Source organism: Crotalus tigris, unplaced genomic scaffold (genome assembly GCF_016545835.1).
Source record: "Crotalus tigris isolate CLP2741 ecotype Arizona unplaced genomic scaffold, ASM1654583v1 scf7180000017625.6296891, whole genome shotgun sequence".
In the NCBI taxonomy this organism is placed as follows: Eukaryota; Metazoa; Chordata; class Lepidosauria; order Squamata; family Viperidae; genus Crotalus; species Crotalus tigris.
The window spans coordinates 3,407,044-3,425,651 of record NW_024096520.1 but is presented as its reverse complement, the minus strand read 5'-3'; the positions used below and the strand labels follow the sequence as shown (position 1 = coordinate 3,425,651).

General features: G+C 39.6%; 1 protein-coding gene across 5 annotated transcripts in view; it reads left to right on the top strand.

Moving 5' to 3' along the window:
* The window catches only part of SEMA3F (semaphorin 3F), a 151,716-nt gene that overhangs the window by 120,824 nt on the left and 12,284 nt on the right, over positions 1–18,608 (top strand). For all 5 annotated transcript variants that reach the window (XM_039333742.1, XM_039333771.1, XM_039333755.1 and 2 more), the window contains 7 exons: positions 642–735; positions 3,803–3,922; positions 10,939–11,078; positions 11,632–11,746; positions 14,076–14,145; positions 15,219–15,363; positions 17,105–17,327. In XM_039333742.1, coding sequence (XP_039189676.1) covers positions 642–735; positions 3,803–3,922; positions 10,939–11,078; positions 11,632–11,746; positions 14,076–14,145; positions 15,219–15,363; positions 17,105–17,327 — 907 coding nt within the window. The remainder of the gene's footprint in view (positions 1–641; positions 736–3,802; positions 3,923–10,938; positions 11,079–11,631; positions 11,747–14,075; positions 14,146–15,218; positions 15,364–17,104; positions 17,328–18,608) is intronic.

The window sequence follows — 18,608 nt, the reverse complement described above, 5'->3', positions numbered from 1 at the left end:
TTGGGAGAGCTGTGATGTGGTTGAAATACTGATCAGAACTATAGCACATGAACAGCACTGCCCTTGCTAGAATGATCTAGGAGCATCTAAGAAAATGTTCCCAATGTAATGCATGGTTTAAATGTTGCAATTTAAACCATGTGTTAAAGACAATGCCTACTGTAACTTCTCTTGCCGCCATTGGACCGTCTAGGCCAATGTTGATGGAACATTCAAAATATGGACTCTGCTTTGCAATGAATCTCACTGATGGGGGAAAAGCTGTCTTTTATGGGGTGAATCATTTGTTTTCAACATGGTTTGGAGATATTTCTCCATTCTCAAACAAGAATAGCATTTAAAAAGGACATCATGGCACGGTGGTAGTGTGGATGAACTGATGTTCTCCCCACTGATTTACCCCAGAATCAGTTTTCATGAATGGTTCAAGGCCACTTTGAGGAGGCAGACATATTCTGGGTCAGAATTGCTTGAATTCAAGTGTTTGTAACTCTATTGCATGAATGTTCTACTCCAGAAAAGATAACTTTGTGCTCTATAGTTCATATATGTGTGCCTTATATCTGAGATGGTTGGAGGTATCCAGAGTAAAGGTATGTGATAACACAGATGGCATATCCATCTCTTGCCTTCTATTCCAGGATTATATATTCTACTTAGAGCCAGAGAAGCTGGAGTCAGGCAAAGGGAAATGCTCATATGACCCGAAGGTGGACACAGTATCAGCATTAATAAGTGAGTTTCTTGGCTGCATAATGTCAGTTTTTCTAGTGAGTATTGTATTAGTCAACAAAATCCCTTACAAGAATACTTTGCATCTGAAGGAGCCACAAAACTCTAAAATCGCCCCAAAAGTTGGAAATAAGATTTTTTTTTATCACAATGAGTTTCTGAGAATTCTTACGAAGAAATGGAATGAAAACTATTTAGATTACGTTCATTCATTTTCATTTATTAAAGAAGGGATTGCTTCTCCTATTGACATATGACACTGAATTTATTTGTATTTATTTATTCAACTTATATGCCGTGCATCTCATCTGGAGACGATTCTTGGTGGCTTACAATCATTACATTGTAATGATTTAATATAGAATTAAATAGATAATTAGCAGAATTAGTAGAATTATCAACTGTTGTTCTGTCATAATTAATTCATTAATTTAGTGAACTTGATATACCATTAATTCTTGAACTCTCTTAGTTCATAATAAAAATAAAATACAATCAAAGCATTAGAAACAATTAAGATAGCAAAGAAAAACCAAGGAAAAGAACTAATAATTAAAACAAACAAGGTTTAAAAGTTCATTTTGAAAGTGAGTATAAACAAACTTTGTAAAAGCTAACAAAGATCTTAGGCCAATGATGGCGAAACTTTTAGAGACTGAGTGCCCAAACTGCAATCCAAAATCCACTTATGTATCATCGGGTGTCTGGTGGGCATGGCCCACTGGGTGGGCGTGGCTATGGTGGTAACAGCAGACTGGGTGGGACTAAAAAGTTCAATCTATCAATTCCAACTTTGCAAGATCTTTTTTTTTCCATGAGAAGTTGAAATTGATTGATTGAACCTTTTTTTTTTGCATTGATTGAACCTTTTTTTTTTTTTTTTTTGGTTTTATAAAACCCAGCTGAAGGCCTAGGACTGGGGCGATGGTGCAAGTGCCCACAGAGAGGGCTCTGCGTGCCACTTGTGGCACGCGTGCCATAGGTTCGCCACCATGGCCTTAGGCCCTTCAGCACTGCAGAAACTATATTCTAAAGAACAGGGCTGGAAACAGAGATTGCCACTGGATGAGGTTAACTTCTCAGAGAATTCAGCAAGCATTGAGATAAATATTATTATTATTTACTAAATGTATATGCTGCTGATCTCATGGCACATGGGAGATGTTTTATTAAATATTCTGGACCCAAGCAATATAGAGCTTTAAAGGTATCCCATCAGGATGTTGAATCCATATTAATTCCACTGATCATGCAGAGCTGCCATAATTTCCTCCTGCAGTTTTAATCCTCTAGCCTTCCGTCTTTTGATAATCAACAAACTGTGTGCTTGGCCATATGAAAGAAAAGGGGAGGGACATGTCTTACTGGTTTTTATCCTCATGCAGACCTTTCTGCTTTATGCACCTGCAGATCGATTCCAAGCCTGGACATTCTCTGAACTTTGGCTAATGTGGTGTCTCCCTTTCCCAGATGGCTTCTCCATCTCTTATGTGGGAACTCCAGTTCCACAGATATTTTCCTTAGGAGGAGAACTGGAGTTACATAAGCTCACAGCAGGAAGATCATTAGGAATGGTATCATTGTCCTGCTTACCCCAGATTAACTAGTGGCACAACAGCTGCACTGTATCTCTCCACCCCACCCCCCACCCCGCCCAGTCAGTTCACGGACTGACCAGAGTTCTTGCTTCACACAAAACTCACAGCCCCTTGATGTGGCCTGCCAGCCTCTGATTTTGTCCAGACAACAGTATCCATTTACAGGACAAGCCCTAAAGTTTAAAATTAATTTGGCAGCAGCTGTGACCCCAGTTTGGGAAAAGCAAGAGTTGTACCCTTATGCCAGTGCATCAGGGCCTGATGAACAGCCTTGCTAGTTCCATTTGGTTCATTATTAAGTCCCCTATTATGAGCTTTGGAGCAGTAGCATCAGCAGAAAAGCCCAATGTCCCAGGCACACACGCTTTATTTGCATATTTGCTTAACAAAACTGTCAAACAAAAAGATGTTTGCTTTTTGCCCCTGAAAGACTATTTTAAGTCTTTAAGTGGACGTGAGTGGTTAATAGAACAAGACCTACACACCCTGGCCGCCTTCCTGCCTCAATTTTCCTAGTGGCTCTTTAGAATTTGGCAGAAGCTAAGAGCTTGGCCTCGGGCTCATTATGAAATAGTTAAAAGACTTCTAGGTTTGAATTAAGCTGACCTTCAGAATATAGGGATTCAGTGGGTTTATCTTTAGGACAGGGCCTGGAAATTAGGAAAAATAAGGAAATCTGTGTACTTCACTCTTCCTCTTTCCCATATCTTTCTGCCCAATATTGCTCCCTTTTGAGGTACAAACTACACAGTCCCATCTACTACTAGCTGCATGTACAGTATTTAACATTTAGGTTGCCTATTGAAGCACTAACCTGAGCAGCAGTTCTTGTGACTAAAGGCAAAGCTGTGACAATCCAGTTGTCAATATACTTCAGTATTGTTATAGCTGGCCCCATTCAGGAAAAATACATTTTGGATTCAGTTTCTTCTTCTCTTGACATTTATATTAAACACCAAAGTCATCACTAAAGGTTCCTCTTTCTGTTTTCTGAGATGGGCCAGGGAATAATCCCCCTAAACATGCTTTTCTTCCCAATATTCAGTTCACATATAGGTTGCGACCCACAATTCTTGTGTATGGGGGGAGGGGGAAACGGTCAGGGGGAAGCACCTTTCTAGTCTTCTTCTGCTCTGTTCATAGAAATATTATGAAATATCCAGACAGTGCTGTCTTCTGTTTGTAGACATCTCTTTCATTCAGCAAATCAGTGGAATGAGTAAATGGGAATCCTAGCTGAGTAGAGTACACTTGCTTTGTTCCTAGCATAGGAAAGAGGGTTATTTATCATCATATAGCTTAACTTTTCCAACCCTAATGCCCTCAACAGAAAAGTTGTGTTGGACAACTTTTTCCAGGACACTCTGCCAGCATGGCAATACAGTCATGACAAGAAATTCTATAAAGCATTCCTTAGAATAGAACAATTGTGTTTTCTTCCTCCCCTCCCCCTTTTTGCCTCTTGCTCACAGATGAAGAACTCTACGCTGGTGTCTACATTGACTTCATGGGCACGGATGCCGCCATCTTCCGCACTTTGGGCAAGCAGACTGCCATGAGAACTGACCAATACAACTCTCGTTGGCTCAATGGTAAGTGAGGGGCATAACACAACAGAGTTTGTGAGGGAGGACAGAAAAGGAGATTGTGTTCGACAAGTGAGTCCAGTGTACATGCCACACTGTGGGAAAAAGAACTGGTGCTGAAACTGATTTCTTAAAAATATTTTTCTGTCTGAAAGCAGCAGAAACATTGTCTGTGCAGAGTTGAAGGGTTCCTACACTCACTTTTTTATTGTATGTTCCTTTAAGAAAGAAATACCAATTGGCACACCTATACACTAATTTGCTATCATTATGCTTGTGGGAATACCCAGCTATCTCCTTCCTTATTTTTAAATCCCCTCTGTCAATGTACAGCGTGGTATATGACACTCCAGATTTGATTTCTTCAAAGTATATGGTATCATGTCTGGTCATATTAGCTTTCTCTGACTGGTTTCTTTTATTTATCCATATATAGCCTGCTCCTAACTCAATTATGAATCTTCATTAAGCTCTTTGGATCCAATCTTCCTTCTTGGTGCTTTGCGGGTCTTTTTTAATTATATTTCCATTCCCATGACACTCTCCATATCTTTCTGCTATATCCTCTTTCATATGATGCACACATTTCTTTTTCAATCTTCATAATACATTGATTCCTCCTTTCTGTTCTATTGTCCTTTGCTCATGCTGTCTATCAATGTTCAAGAAAAGGGAATAGAGTACTTTCTTTTTTTCCATGCTTGTAACATCAACAGATCTGAAATGCCTCATGGATGGGTGGTTTGAAAAACAGTGTTTGAGGAATATATACTTGTTGATTTGATGTTGCTCAATGCCAAACAACTTTGGATGGCTTGCATTTTAAAAAGTAAAAGCAGTAAAATATTTCAAAAAACCCAAATGATAGGGATCTAGAACAGTGGTTCTCAACCTGTGGGTCGGGACCCCATTTGGGTCAAATGACCATTTCACGGGGGTCGCCAAACCACACTGTCCGCCATTTTTTTCCCTTTTCCCTAGCTGTCCTACTCCCTCTTATTGGTGGCCACACACACTTGGGGGTCACCACAACATGGGGAACTGTATTATGGGGTCACGGCATTAGAAAGGTTGAGAACCACTGATCTAGAAGAAAAAAAATGAACAAAAAACAACCGAAAGAAGTTCCCAAGACCTGGGAGAACAGCAAAACCTTAAAAAGATTTTGGAACATCATTAGAGTGGGAACCAAATGGATCTCTGGAGGGATACTATTGCAGAGGACAGGCACTGTGGCAGAGAAGGTCCAAATGGGTGAACAAATAGAGGAAACCTCGAGGGGTGTGTCTGCACAATCTTGGGAGATGGGCAGAAACAAGAGAAGATAGGTAGTTCCACAAAGATCCAGGCTTCATAGATGATAACCAGTCCCTGGAATTCACCAGAAATCCCAGAGGCAAACAACACAGCTTGTGGAGCAGCAGTGTTACATGGGCATACCACGCCACATCCGTCATTGCCCAGGCTGCTGTACTTTGGATCAGTTGTAGCCTCTGGGTAATCTTCAAGGGCAGCCCCATGTAGAGCAGACTGCAGTAATCTGCAAATGCTCATTTGTTTACACTTAGCAATATCAGATAGCTGAAGATGACATAACTATACCAAGTGACAACTGACCTTTATATAATTTTGTTTAGCCAGCTGGGGAGGAATACAACTATTATCAGCTGGAGGGCCCCTTTGTTTGCTTCCATGCCTGTGACATATTTCCCCTTCTGTTAATTCAAAAGCAGGCTGTTTCTGGCATTATTCCTCCCTACAAAGTTGATGGTAAAGGGCAGATTTGTATTCTTGTCATTTTTGATAACTGATCCAGAGCATTTAATCCTTCGCCACATCTTGTCCAGCATGCATCATGGAATGGGAGACAATAAGAAAAGATCTTAGCCGCCTGTTGTTTGCAACTCCAGCTGTTAAGGAACAGCACAAGCAGCTGAGTAAACTGAGGTTGAGTATCATATTTAGAGGAATACCATTTTAGTAACTTGAAGAGAGCTATCAGTTGGATTACATGGGATATCACATGCTTGACAGTTCTTAATACTGATGTTCAAAAAAAAAATAGCCAAACTTCTCCAAATTGCAAGCCTCCTAGAAATTCTTAGAAGTTTCTGAAAGTGGACAGGTGTTCTTGCAGTAACATAAATCTTATGGCAGAGTCTCATACTAAGGAATGTTTGGTAGAAATTTTGGTTATTGGAAATTGACATCAAAATAATCAGTTTGGATTTACGAAATATTCCATGTCTTCAATAAGAAAAAGAAATGAGTGGACTTGGTATGCACTTGGCTGTATTCAAAAGAAGATATAGGAAGTATATTTCTGCCAATGCAGTGGCAGGCAAATGAAATCGCCTGAACACATCTTCGTCTGCCTGTTTTACAGAGACATCTACTACTGGCTAGATTGCCAGGCCATACAGATTTCAGGCTACTTTCTGATTCCCACATAATGTATATACTGTCCAACTACCTGTAAAACTTCCTAGGTATTGGACAGCTGGCTAGAACCAGTCCTGGTCAACACATGCCCGAGTGTTACGTTGCTATCTCTAATCTGTGGTTATTCAGCGTTGCAAATTCTATTGCAGTAGTTTTTTTTCTTGTAGTTCCTTTTAGACAGCACAGTTTATTATCTTATTTTATTTTATTCATCTGTTGAATTTTAGCTAAATTTTAATTTTAGTTAACCTACTAGCTTTTTTTAGTTTACACTTTTATAGCAGTTTTATAGCTTTTCCCCTTACCTTCTTTTAACTCTGTAGTCTTCACAAGTCCTAGACTGTTCTTATGTTATAGTTATCAATTCTATAGTCTCTGTAGAGTTGATAACTATAGTTATCAATTTTATAGTTGTCAATGAAGTTTTTACTTGATTCTGGTAAAAGTATTGGACTGTGGACTTGTAAACTGTGGCAGTTTAGCAAAGATGCAAACAAATATTTTAAGGCATCGGTTTCTGGCATTGGTAAATTCAGAGCAGGTCCACAGGGAGGAAGAATTTTAGTTGTAATATGAAAAAAGATTTTAGTATATGCCACCTTTAAATTTACCTACAGAATATTTTATGAAGTAATCCACCACTGCTTGGCGTGGATTTAAATATTTTAATGAAATATTTCCAGCTCTAAAAGTCATGAACTGATCAAAACATATCATAAACTAAACTTACAGTAAAAAGTGATGTTAGCAAACACCTCACGGAAATCTAATTTTGCTGGGGAAATTTATGTAAGGACTAGAACACAGAAATTTTAACAAAAATATAGTTTCAGAGTGTTATATTGATTTAATTAAGATCATATTACACCTGCTGACAATTAGCCAAAATGAAAATTTTGATTTAGACAATCTGCAAACAGAATCTATAAATAAGCTAAATGCATGCATGACGTGATGGAAGCAGGGCATTTTTATATTTTACTAAATGAAACAAGGTGGCATATCTGTGGCTACAGTGAAGGCACAACTGAACAAAACTTCATGAACTCTTTGTGAAGGTGCAAAAGCTGTTTTGTTGTTTAGTGAGGGGTTTTGGGGTGGTATTGATGGAAATGACCTTTGCAGTATGGCAGGAACCTTGATGAAAAGAAGTTTAACAATATAGAAGATTTCAGAATCTTCTTTACAGCAGCTGAAAAGAAAACTATTGTCCATAAAAGGACCTGCAGGGTTGATCAACTTACTCATAGCAACATTCTGTTGACACACACACACACACACACACACACACACACACACCGAAAACATAGGGTATGTCTAAATAAATTCTTAATCTTCTAAGTTATTGTTTTCCTGAATGTAGCCCAAACCATTCCATGAAGTACTGTGATACAGTTTATTATCTGAAAAGAAGCTTTATTTCTTTTCTTAACCATCCTATGCAAGCAATTGAACTACCGAGGACACCTTTTTTTATATGCTAATACATAGGAGGAATCTTTAGAAGCTGAACAGAAAATAAGCTGATGCAAGAAATAAAGCCCTGAGTGTGGTTTCTATTTAGATAAGGGTACACAGAACTAATAAGTTTGAGATGACTTTGTTTCTAAATTTTGAGAATTAGTATTACCCATGCATTCCTGTTCACTCATTTCAAGCACTGCTGTGTAAATAAAGAATTCTTTATTTCCTCATTTTACATTACAAATGGGATAATACAAGGAACAGAATTCAGAACACCACTACCGTGGACTATAGCCCAGTTAATCATGCTGCTTGCTACGTTTTCTGCAGAGCTGTGGTGAATAGCTGCTTAGCTCACTGAATACTGTGTCAACATCTTTTTTTCTGTTGGCTGAGATAAAGACTTGCCTTGAGTACAACTATCATCACATCCCAGGAGGGTGCTTCAGTGCAACAAACGGCAAGGGGTGCGGAATTCTTTCCAAAAATAGTTGAGATTTTTTGGGGGGAGAGTGGTGGGGCTGGGGTATGAAATATTGCCTAAAGAAATTTTTAAAAACTTTTTGAAGTGTAAAACATTTAAACAATAATTAATTTACAGAGGTAAATCTTTAAAGCAAATTGCATGTCAGAGGTCAGTAAGAAAGGGATTAAAAATCGTACTATCAGCATAGCAATGTTCTCATACAAATCTGTGGCACATCCACATCTACAATCTTGTGTACAATTCTGGTGGCCACATTTGAAAAAGATTATAGCAAAGCTGAAAAAAATACAGAAGAGGGCGATCAAAATCCCCAGGGGCTTCAAATATTTTCCTTTAAGAAAAAACTGAGTCTTTACATAGCATGTAATTAAGCTATGAATCCATTACCACAAGTTATGGTTGTGGTCACTAACATCAATGAGTTTAAAAAGAGATTTGATACATTCAAGGAATACAGATCTGTTGATCCATTTGTCTTCAAGACTCTGGTTTCGGTGTGACATGCTTCAAATTGCAAGAGAGCCAAAGCAGGAGATTGACATATCTCCATCTCCTGCTTCTGAATACCCAAAAGGCCACTGTAAAAAACCCAAAATGTAGAAAAAAGGTTCACCTTGGCTTGATTCAGCATTTATATAAATATATCCCTTCCTCCTCCTGTTTTCCCCATAACAACAACCCCTGTGATGTGAGTTGGACTGAGAAAGAATCACAGGCTTTCATGGCTAAGTTGAGACTTGAACTCATGATCTCCAGCTTTCTAGCCCAATGTCTTAACCTCTACACCAAACTGGGTCTAATGTGCATGAGCTGAGATAGGTTGGACAAACTGAAGACATAAGGACATACAAAAATGCCTGGCCCATACTGGTCCCTGACAATAGGCTAAATACTGTATTTAGTTAATTTATTGCTTGAATGCATAGTTGATTTTTATTTTTGCAAGTGTTTTATACTATGTTTTTTAATCTTTCTATAAGTCACTTTATGGAACCTGAATTTTATTCATTTTATTACTGAAAAAAACCCAGTGAAGTATATGACTTCTTAAATGCTAACTTAGTTGTTATTGGCAAACCAATAACAATTGGTTTGTTGCACCCAAACCAATTTTGTTAGATTTAGTAGTCTTAAATAGTCCTAAATTTTGCAGTGAAAACAACAACAAAAGCAACACATTTAAAGGGTTCCTTTTTTTTACTCAATTAAAATTCCAATATTCTCTTAGGATCCAGAAAATTCACCAAATTACTTCACATATGCAAAAAAAATAAAATAAACCAAGATTAGTTTGAGCATGCACTTTGAGAATGAAAATATAAACTAGTGCTGGTGAATCTTGCTGCAGTTGCATTATTAAAATTGCTTTTATTCTTTGGCCAGATAATTTATGTTCTAACTTTTGGAGAGGCAAAAATTCAGATTAAGAATCTGGTGTAGTAGTTAAGGCATCAGGCTAGAAACCGAAAGACAATGAGTTCTAGCACAAAGTCAGCTGGAAGAGCTTGGGCCAGTCACTTTCTCTCAGCCCTAGGAAGGAGACAGTGACAACCACTTCAGGAAAACCTTGCCAAGAAAATTGCAGAGACTGGTCCAGGCAGTCACCAGGAATACAATGCTGACTGGACGGCACTAAATAATAATAAAAAAAATATCAGATCAGGTTTCTGGTATATGAGCACAGATGTTTCAAGCTAATTTCAAGCGAGACCCAACTTTTGGCATGCAACAACTTTCTTTCAGTCTAGATCATTTTTCAACTGAGAATTTAATTTCAGATAAAAGAATTGTGTCCCAGACAAGGCTACAGAAAATGTGAGGCAAATAGCTGCAATTAACAGAACAAGCAATATGTTCCATTATAATATGCTAGGAAAAATTGCCAGTTGATAGAGTTTCGAGCCAGTTAACTTGGCAGTGCTTTGTATTCTGGAACAATAAGCTAAGTTCAAGCCTTAACTACAGCAGATTTGGAGTATGAAAAGAAAATGGAAGATGTTCCTTTTGCAGTGGGTGAATCCTGACACCAAAATGCTGCCGAGGAATTGTACAGATTTTGTTGCACTTGTATTCTCTAGATTTTGGTGTGCAAGGACCACATTTTCTTAAAGGATATGCTGAGGATCACATTTGACCTCTGAGTTCCAGAAGGAGAATTTACAGTCTGTGGCAAAATTGTAGCTACTGGTATTAGGCTCCAGCCATGTATTTCATTATTTCCCCCTTCAAATTAACATTTGAAAACAATGTGTAAAAATGTCTGAAGGCCAAATGGAAGCTTTAAAGCTGTGGTGGTGCAGTGGTTAGAATGGAGTTCTTCAGGCTACTTTTGCTGACTGCTGGCTGCCAGCAGTTAAGCAGTTCGATTCTCACCGGCTCAAGGTTGACTCAGCCTTCCGAGGTTGGTAAAATGAGGACCTAGATTGTTGGGGGCAATATGCTGATTCTGTGAACTGCTTAGGGAGGGCTATAAGGCATTGTGAAGTGGTATATAAGTCTAAGTGCTATTGCTATTGCTATTTAAAGGGGTCAGTTTGGGTACCACCGCTGTAAATTTCTGGAGACTGGGAGGAATATTTCTCCAATTCTTTTCTCCTAGTAATTGTCTTGCTTTTATTCCCCTCTGCAGATCCAGCATTTGTCCATGCAAAGCTCATCCCAGATAGTGCTGAGAAAAATGATGACAAATTGTATTTTTTCTTCCGAGAAAAATCCACCGATTCACCGCAGAGCCCAGTTGTCTACTCCCGCATTGGACGCATTTGCTTGGTGAGTGCAGAAAAAAACCCAGACTGGATGATGTTGAGAGTTTCCCATACAAAAAAAAATAAATCTACATAATCCTAAACATTTCTGTATTCCCTCATCCATCCTTTTCAAAAGGTAAAAACCTCCTCTGCTCTCATTGTTATTACACCTCTTATCATAATTTAGTACATTGTTCTATAGCTAGAATATCTGCCCAGTCCCATACAGTCATCTCTCTCACTCCCAAAGTTTTCCCTTGTGGGAACATTTTTTGTTTTTTAAAAAAAGAGTCTAATATTCTTGTTTAAGAGCAAGCCTAAAAATAAATCTATTGATTCCAGCATGATTAGGTTGCAGTTGTAAACTATAGTCTATGTGGCTTTGTTTAAAAAAAAAAATCACAACATTTATATCCTAGCCAGAACATATAAGTACTTCTCTGTTGTTCATTATGCCAACAACCTGGTGAAGTGAGTTTTGCTGAGTGTGAGAGAGCGACAGGCCCACCCTTAACCAGTGAAATTCCAAGACTGAGATAGAATTTCAGCCTAAATCTCACTCTTCTTTGGTTTAGAATGACGATGGAGGCCATTGCTGCTTAGTAAATAAATGGAGCACATTCCTAAAGGCACGACTCATCTGTTCTGTCCCAGGGCCTGATGGAATTGAAACACACTTCGATGAACTCCGTATGTATATTCATGGCAGGGATTGCATGGCGGGGGGGGGGGGGAGGGAGGTGAATGGAAAGAGATGAGGGAATACATAAGAGAGTCATTGAAGCCCTAAGCAATTTAGGAGATGGCCTAGTCTGCAAAGCTCAGATAGATTTCCCAGTGGCAGCCAATAGATTGGATCTGCTCTGTAGACTGTGCTGATATCCCTGGAAAAATATGTTTGTATAGTTCTCATTTAAAATGAAAAACTCCTCCCCCCCAAATTCTAAATAAAAGTGAGGGTAATTTCCTGTCAGTGTACAGAGCTAAGATTTTTTTTAATTGTGTATGCTTAAGGTGGAAAAACAAGAAAACTGCACTGAAGTTTATCTTTAGGATATCTGATAATATTTCACCTCTGTCGTCCATGAGGATTATGGATGGTGGAGCTACTTCAGGTTACTCCAAGGTGTCAAGCTGGGGAAGTCTGCCTTACATGCAAAGTATCCCAGAAGTTCGTTGAGTAGGTTATATAATTTGAATGATTTTTTAAAAACTAGTATGGCTTGAAGAGACAGCAGATACATTCCTTTGGGTAACCAAAACCATGGATATTTGCCTAAATCCAAGAAAACTGAACTAATATTTGGAAAGATTCAACATTAAAAGTCAATTTTAATTGCTTTGATGGTTAAGATTGAAGGTCAAAGGGGGGGGAGATAAGAAATAGTAGCAGCAATGACTTTTGACAGGATTTTTTGAAATGTGTGATTTGTCAACCATGAATGAAATGCTTTGCAAAAAAAAAAAAAAAAAGTCATTTTTCTCAAAGCAAATCTGTGTGCCACTGTCCTTGTGTCCTGCCTGGAGGCTTTCTGGAGTTTGCAGTTTAGATGGCTGTGGTAGGAAACAGGACCTTTGTCATAAAATAGGCCTTTTCTTAAAGGATTTCCTTTAATATAAGCAGCACTGTAGCAAAACCTGATTCTAAACAGATTGGTCAGATTCATTTTGGAAGTCCCATCACAATTTGTTTCTTTGTGTTACATTGACTAGCTTGCAGCACTTGCTAAAAAGGAAGGATGAGAGGGGAGAAGGAAGCTTTGAGTTACCAGATGTAAAGATCAGGGCCAGCTTTGAGATAATAGAAGATCACTCAGGCAGGGAGCCTGCTTAACCTCCTGATAGATGTTGTGTTTGGGGGCAAAGCAAAGATGAGGGGCTCCAGGACGGGTGTGATTAATGTTGGGGATCCCATTTGCTAGAAAGGCAGCCGCAATCGCTTAGCAGGGCTGCTTGTCAGCTTCCTTTCAACACCTGCTAAACAAATGGCTGTTGGTCATTTGGGGAGAAATCCCATCGCAGCTTTTAGCATCATCAGAAGCCTTTGATGGATTCTCTCCTGCCAGGGCACAAGTTAGCATTGGGCCTTCCTTATGCTTGCTTCGCCTCACTTCCTCAAAATTATTACCAGACGGTTCACTGGCAATCTTCATTCCCTAGGTCCTTCTGGAATCTCTTGGCAGGGTTCCTGCCTGCTTACCGGAAGGATCTCTTCGATCAGCATCTGAGGCTGAATTAGAAGCAACATCTGCATACTTTCCTGTACAGGGACATTTTTGATTCCCATTTGGAATCGAAATGAGAGGTTAAATAAAAACTGAAAGTTGAGCATGCTTGAAAATCTGCTGAAACATGCCAAAAAAAAAAAAAGAGTGTGGTTTTAGATAGTCCAAGTTGAATGATCATTTCTTGTATTTTAAACATTTTTTTCTAATCCAGCATGATAAAAAAGAATTTATTTGGTGCTTATTAGATGTAATTGTGGATTAGTTGGAGAGTACTTTGTAACTGATTAATGGAATTTGATTTAACCTCTGTCATCATCCATCCACCCCACCCCATGACACTGTGCTGGATTGATCTGGGGTAGCTTGTTTTGCCCAAGACAGTGAGTTTCCTGGCTATTTGTACCACTTTGTATGGCAGAATTATATACAGTACAAACAGGGAATGCAAAGCCCCAAATCTGTTTCTCTTAAGCTACCATGGATTTGATTAGTTTTTAAGAAGAGACTGGACAGCCATTTGTCCGAAATAGTGTAGGGTTTCCTGCCTGAGCAGGGGGTTGGACTCAATGACCTCCAAGGTCCCTTCCAACTTTATTATTATTATATTATTATTATAATAGCACTTCCACACACAGCAAAGATAGGCAGCTCCACAAAAAAAGCCAGGATATCAGTCAAGAAAGCTGTTCCCAATATATCTGGGTTAACTTCAGATTCCTTTGATTATCTGCTGCTGAATCATCAGGACAGTCAGTTGTGCTGTGTGATTGACTATCTCCTTTCTCTTCAAGAGGATGTCTTCATCCAGCAGACCCAGGATGTGAAGAATCCCATCATTTATGCCGTTTTTGCAGCCTCTGGGTGAGTGCTTCATCCGGTACTCATAATAATCTATCTTTTAGGCTTCTTGAGCAAAGTCCCCTGGCTTAACTTGAAGTCAAAATAATGGTAAAAGCAGATGCCATTGACCCCATTCTGCTCTCTGCTGAACCAAGGAGGGTTTGGAATTAAGGTTGGGTTGTTGTAGATTTTTGTGGCAGAGCTGGAACACAGCCCAGACATATTGGCTGCCAAATGTAGGGTTTTCACACAAACTCCACTCTAGCAACTGTAGCTGATGACTTGGTGGAAGGCAGGTGTTGGTTCCTCCCCCTTCCCAGGATCAAGGAAACATCATGTCTTTCTTTAGATCAGCAAGCAGTAGCAGCAGCTAATGCCATTTTCCTCCATGCTTCTAACTGTAATGACTGATACTAGAATGTTATCTTGTTGAGAACAAAGCAGGATAACTCCAAAACAGGTATTTGAGACTGGCCTCAAATCCCAACTTTGCTTTGTCTCTCTAACACTGATATCAGTGTTCCAATATCTAAAGGGTTGCTATAAAAAAAAAGGGGGGGGGGGTCAACCTATTCTCCAAAGGACCAGAGGGCAGGGAAAAGAAGCAATGGATGGAAACTAATCAAGGACAGAAGCAACCTAGAACTAAGGAGAAAAATCCTGATCATTAGAACAATTAACCAGTGGAACAGCTTGCCTCCACAAGTTGTGAATGCTCCAAAATTGGAGATTTTTAAGAAGAGATTGGACAACCATATGTCTGAAATGATATAGGATTTCCTGCTTGAGCAGGGGGTTGGACTAGAAGACCTCTGAGTTCCCTTCCAACTCTTTATTCTGTTATTCCCTACCTTACCCCAATCTTTTGCTAATCCTGGCATCTTGGGATTTTAAATCATTGCACATGCGATCAGAGGTTTAAAGGAGTTCCAAGAGTTTGCCAGCAACCAAAGATGAATGAAGAAGAATGTTCCCCCATTGAAACAATGAAGGACAGGGAAAAAAATACGGACGATAGCCAGCATTTTTACATGAAAGAGATTATTAATGTCTGAGATGAATGTGGAATTGTTGTTTTGTCTCTCTTTACACAGATCTGTGTTTAAGGGTTCTGCCGTGTGTGTCTACTCCATGGCTGACATCCGCATGGTCTTCAATGGACCGTTTGCCCACAAGGAAGGTCCCAACTATCAGTGGATGCCATACACAGGCAAAATGCCTTATCCCCGTCCAGGCACCGTAAGCATGGGGTTAGATCTCCAGCAGGTTCCTTCTCTCAGAACGCTGGCCTTGGGATGTTGATCCCTCTTCCTGATGAAAATATAGGTTCATATAGGTTCTCCTAAGAACACCCATTTTATTTATGACCATTTGCCCTTTGAATATATACATAAACAAGTATTTATGGACTGAAGTGTGTATAAGACAGAGTGTGCACCAATGCACAATTTAGGAGTCATTTGTGTGCACACTTACATTAATAGAATTCCTTTGTGATGTCAAAGTTTAAAATGAAAATCATTTATAGGAGAAAGAGCATTTAAGAAAAAAATTACATGTTCTTTGGCACCTCTAGCTAAAGGATTTTAAATACGAGGGCTAATAAAGAAGATGTTTAAGTAAAATCCCAAAGAAATACTCCATAGTTGTGCAAGCTAGAAAGTCCTGGGTGCTGACTAAGCTCTTCCCCTTTCTGCATTTTTCACAGTTGCAGTGAAAGACATTATGATGACATTCCCTGTTGGAAAGGGTCTTAAGCTGCTCTTCCTATTGATCCAATTCCTGCTTCGGCAGCCCAGTTTCTCCTTCTCTTCGGTTCCCCTTCTGCCCGCATGCTGGGATTCTCTGACACTTCACTGCATTCCCTTCCCGATGCTTCCCCAGCCTCTTTTATATCATGTCCTTTGGTGCCGCACAGCTCATCTCTTTCAGTGCTCGACATTTGGCCACCACGTGTGAGGCTGATTAGCATTTCCTCTCTAGATTGGTGGTCTCTCATTTAACTGGCATCCTTTCTTTGTTGGCAAAATATCCCAAAATAAGGAGAATTCATTGTTACATTTCATTGGCTCGGAGAGTGTGGTTTTCCAGTCTCTTTTACTTGTACAACCCCCCAGGGCCGGGGGGAAAAAAAAAGCTGGTCTTTGTTATATATGGGGAGGCTTCCAGAAAACCCAGAGAGCAGGCTGGGTTTGGCTCCCACAGCTGAGCAGCTGCTTCAGATGGGATTCTGAGGTTGTTGGTTTTTTTTTATGAGCATTACTAAAACACTCCACAATCTAAGAATTACAGTGCTGTTGGCAAATGAGAGATGCACAAAGATATTTCAGCCTAAGCGGGTCAGCCTGGTAAAGCAATGAAAAGTAAACCGAAGGATATGCTGAAAGAGTTGGATCCCTTTAAGGCGGTGGAGGAGGAGATCTGATGGCTCCACTTGGCAACAAATTCTCTTGCCCTGTAAACTCCTCAAATCTTTCCTTCTCCCAGAATGAAACAATAATTTTCTTTTAATTTAGTTGGAAAGTTTACATCCCGCTTTTCTAATCAGATGAATACCCAGGAAAGCCAAAAACAAAAATATAAAAATGCTGAACAAAAACTTGCAAAAGCATGCTAACATGAATGTACACAGGCCTATCCCACAATATTTTGCTAGCTGATTCTTGTGCCTTCAGGTGAGGAACAAAAGAGAATTCTTTTATGGAAAGCAGCCAAGGTGCTTTATATCCATTCACTGAATTTATATCTTACTTTTCTTTCAGGAGTTTAGAGTGGCGCCCTTACCACTCTCTCCTCCAATTCTTCCTGAGCTTCCATGGCTGATGGTGGATATGTACTTAGCCATTGTCCTACACCAGGCCATAGAGGAGATTACACAGGAAGTGGGGAGAAATAGAAAGCACATGGAGTATTGGCTTTAAAACATTTATATATTGGCTAAACCATATCTCATACTAGTATTTTTGCCTTCGTTTTTCAGTGCCCAGGGGGAACATTTACACCCTTAATGAAATCAACCAAGGACTATCCTGATGAGGTGATCAACTTCATGCGCACTCATCCAATGATGTACAATGGTGTCTACCCCATACACCGCCAACCTCTTGTGGTGAGAACCAACGTCAAGTACAAGTTCACAACTATAGCTGTGGACCAGGTGGATGCAGCTGATGGACGCTATGAGGTGCTTTTCCTGGGCACAGGTACCCACTGATGTGGATTGAAAAGAATACACAGCACTTCCACCCACCAATCCCCAGCTTGGAAGATGAGCATTTGGGTTTTATGCAAAACCAATTAGGATAAGCAGTTCTAGGGGAATTCATCTAAACTTTACTGTATCTTCTCTTCCCCCAAGTTTTAGTAAATTTTTGGGAGTAATTTATCTTGCAATGCAATCAGTTGGATGACAGTCACAGAGTTATCAAATCTCAACTCCAACTTTTCCATTTGTATTAGAATACTGTTTCAGGAGCACAGGAGAACATTTGGAATTTCTGCTTATTGAAGTCAAAGGAATTCAGGCTAGCATTTACTACTCCATAAGTCACACTTCAGAGTCCTTTTCTATAAAGAATTGACTCTTCATTTCCTATGGTTTCCTGTATTACTTGCAAGGCTGCTCCAGATGCAAGAACAGAATTCTCGTAATGTTTCTCAGTTTGAGTGAATAAGAGTCCCCCTCTTTGACTTTAACAGAGTAAAAATATATCAAGCAAGGATTCTAATGGATTCAGTCTCTTATCTATAAACATGCCCTTCTAGAAGCTCCAGAGTAGAATTTATCTGAGCCAGCAAAGTTCCTACCAGATATGTTGGGCTCCAGTGCCTATAATCCCGTGTCTGGATAGGAAGGCTGAAAGCCATCATTCATATTTGGAAGGCTATTAAGAAAGGCTGATGTAATATTATCTGCCAACCAGGCAATGTTGACCCATCATTCTCCAAAGCTTTGTTGGAGGTATAATTAATGCAAAGCGTACAATTTTGTACATGTCCAAGTCTCTGCTGAAGTGAATGGAACAGTACTGCTGATTACTTTAAGCATAAAACACACACAGCTCTAACGACATGATTTATCAAAGTGCAGAATTAATATTGAGGGAAGGCATGGCTAGCAGATGTTCCTTGCACTGGTTTGAATCTGATGTAGTTGAGTTCCTTGCCTCCCACAAGTCAAAGGAGACCAGCCAACAGGGCAAGCAGGTGGCCAAGAATACTAACAACCAAGGATGTTCCTCATTAGCTTGAAAATATTGCGTGTCTGCACAGTTATTCTTTGGGCTGCCCAATTCACTGCACAACATCCAACAGCTGTACACAGTCTGGCCATCTCCTGTCAAAGTCCGCAGGGAGTTTCTGCTTTCTTTCTAGCAAAAGGTGTAATGAATCTGCAAATCTTAGTTATTTCCTGTTGCAGAAAGAACCAAGTTCAGGGATCAAGGTACTGTTTGATGGAATTCATGGCTGTAGGTGGCATTCAA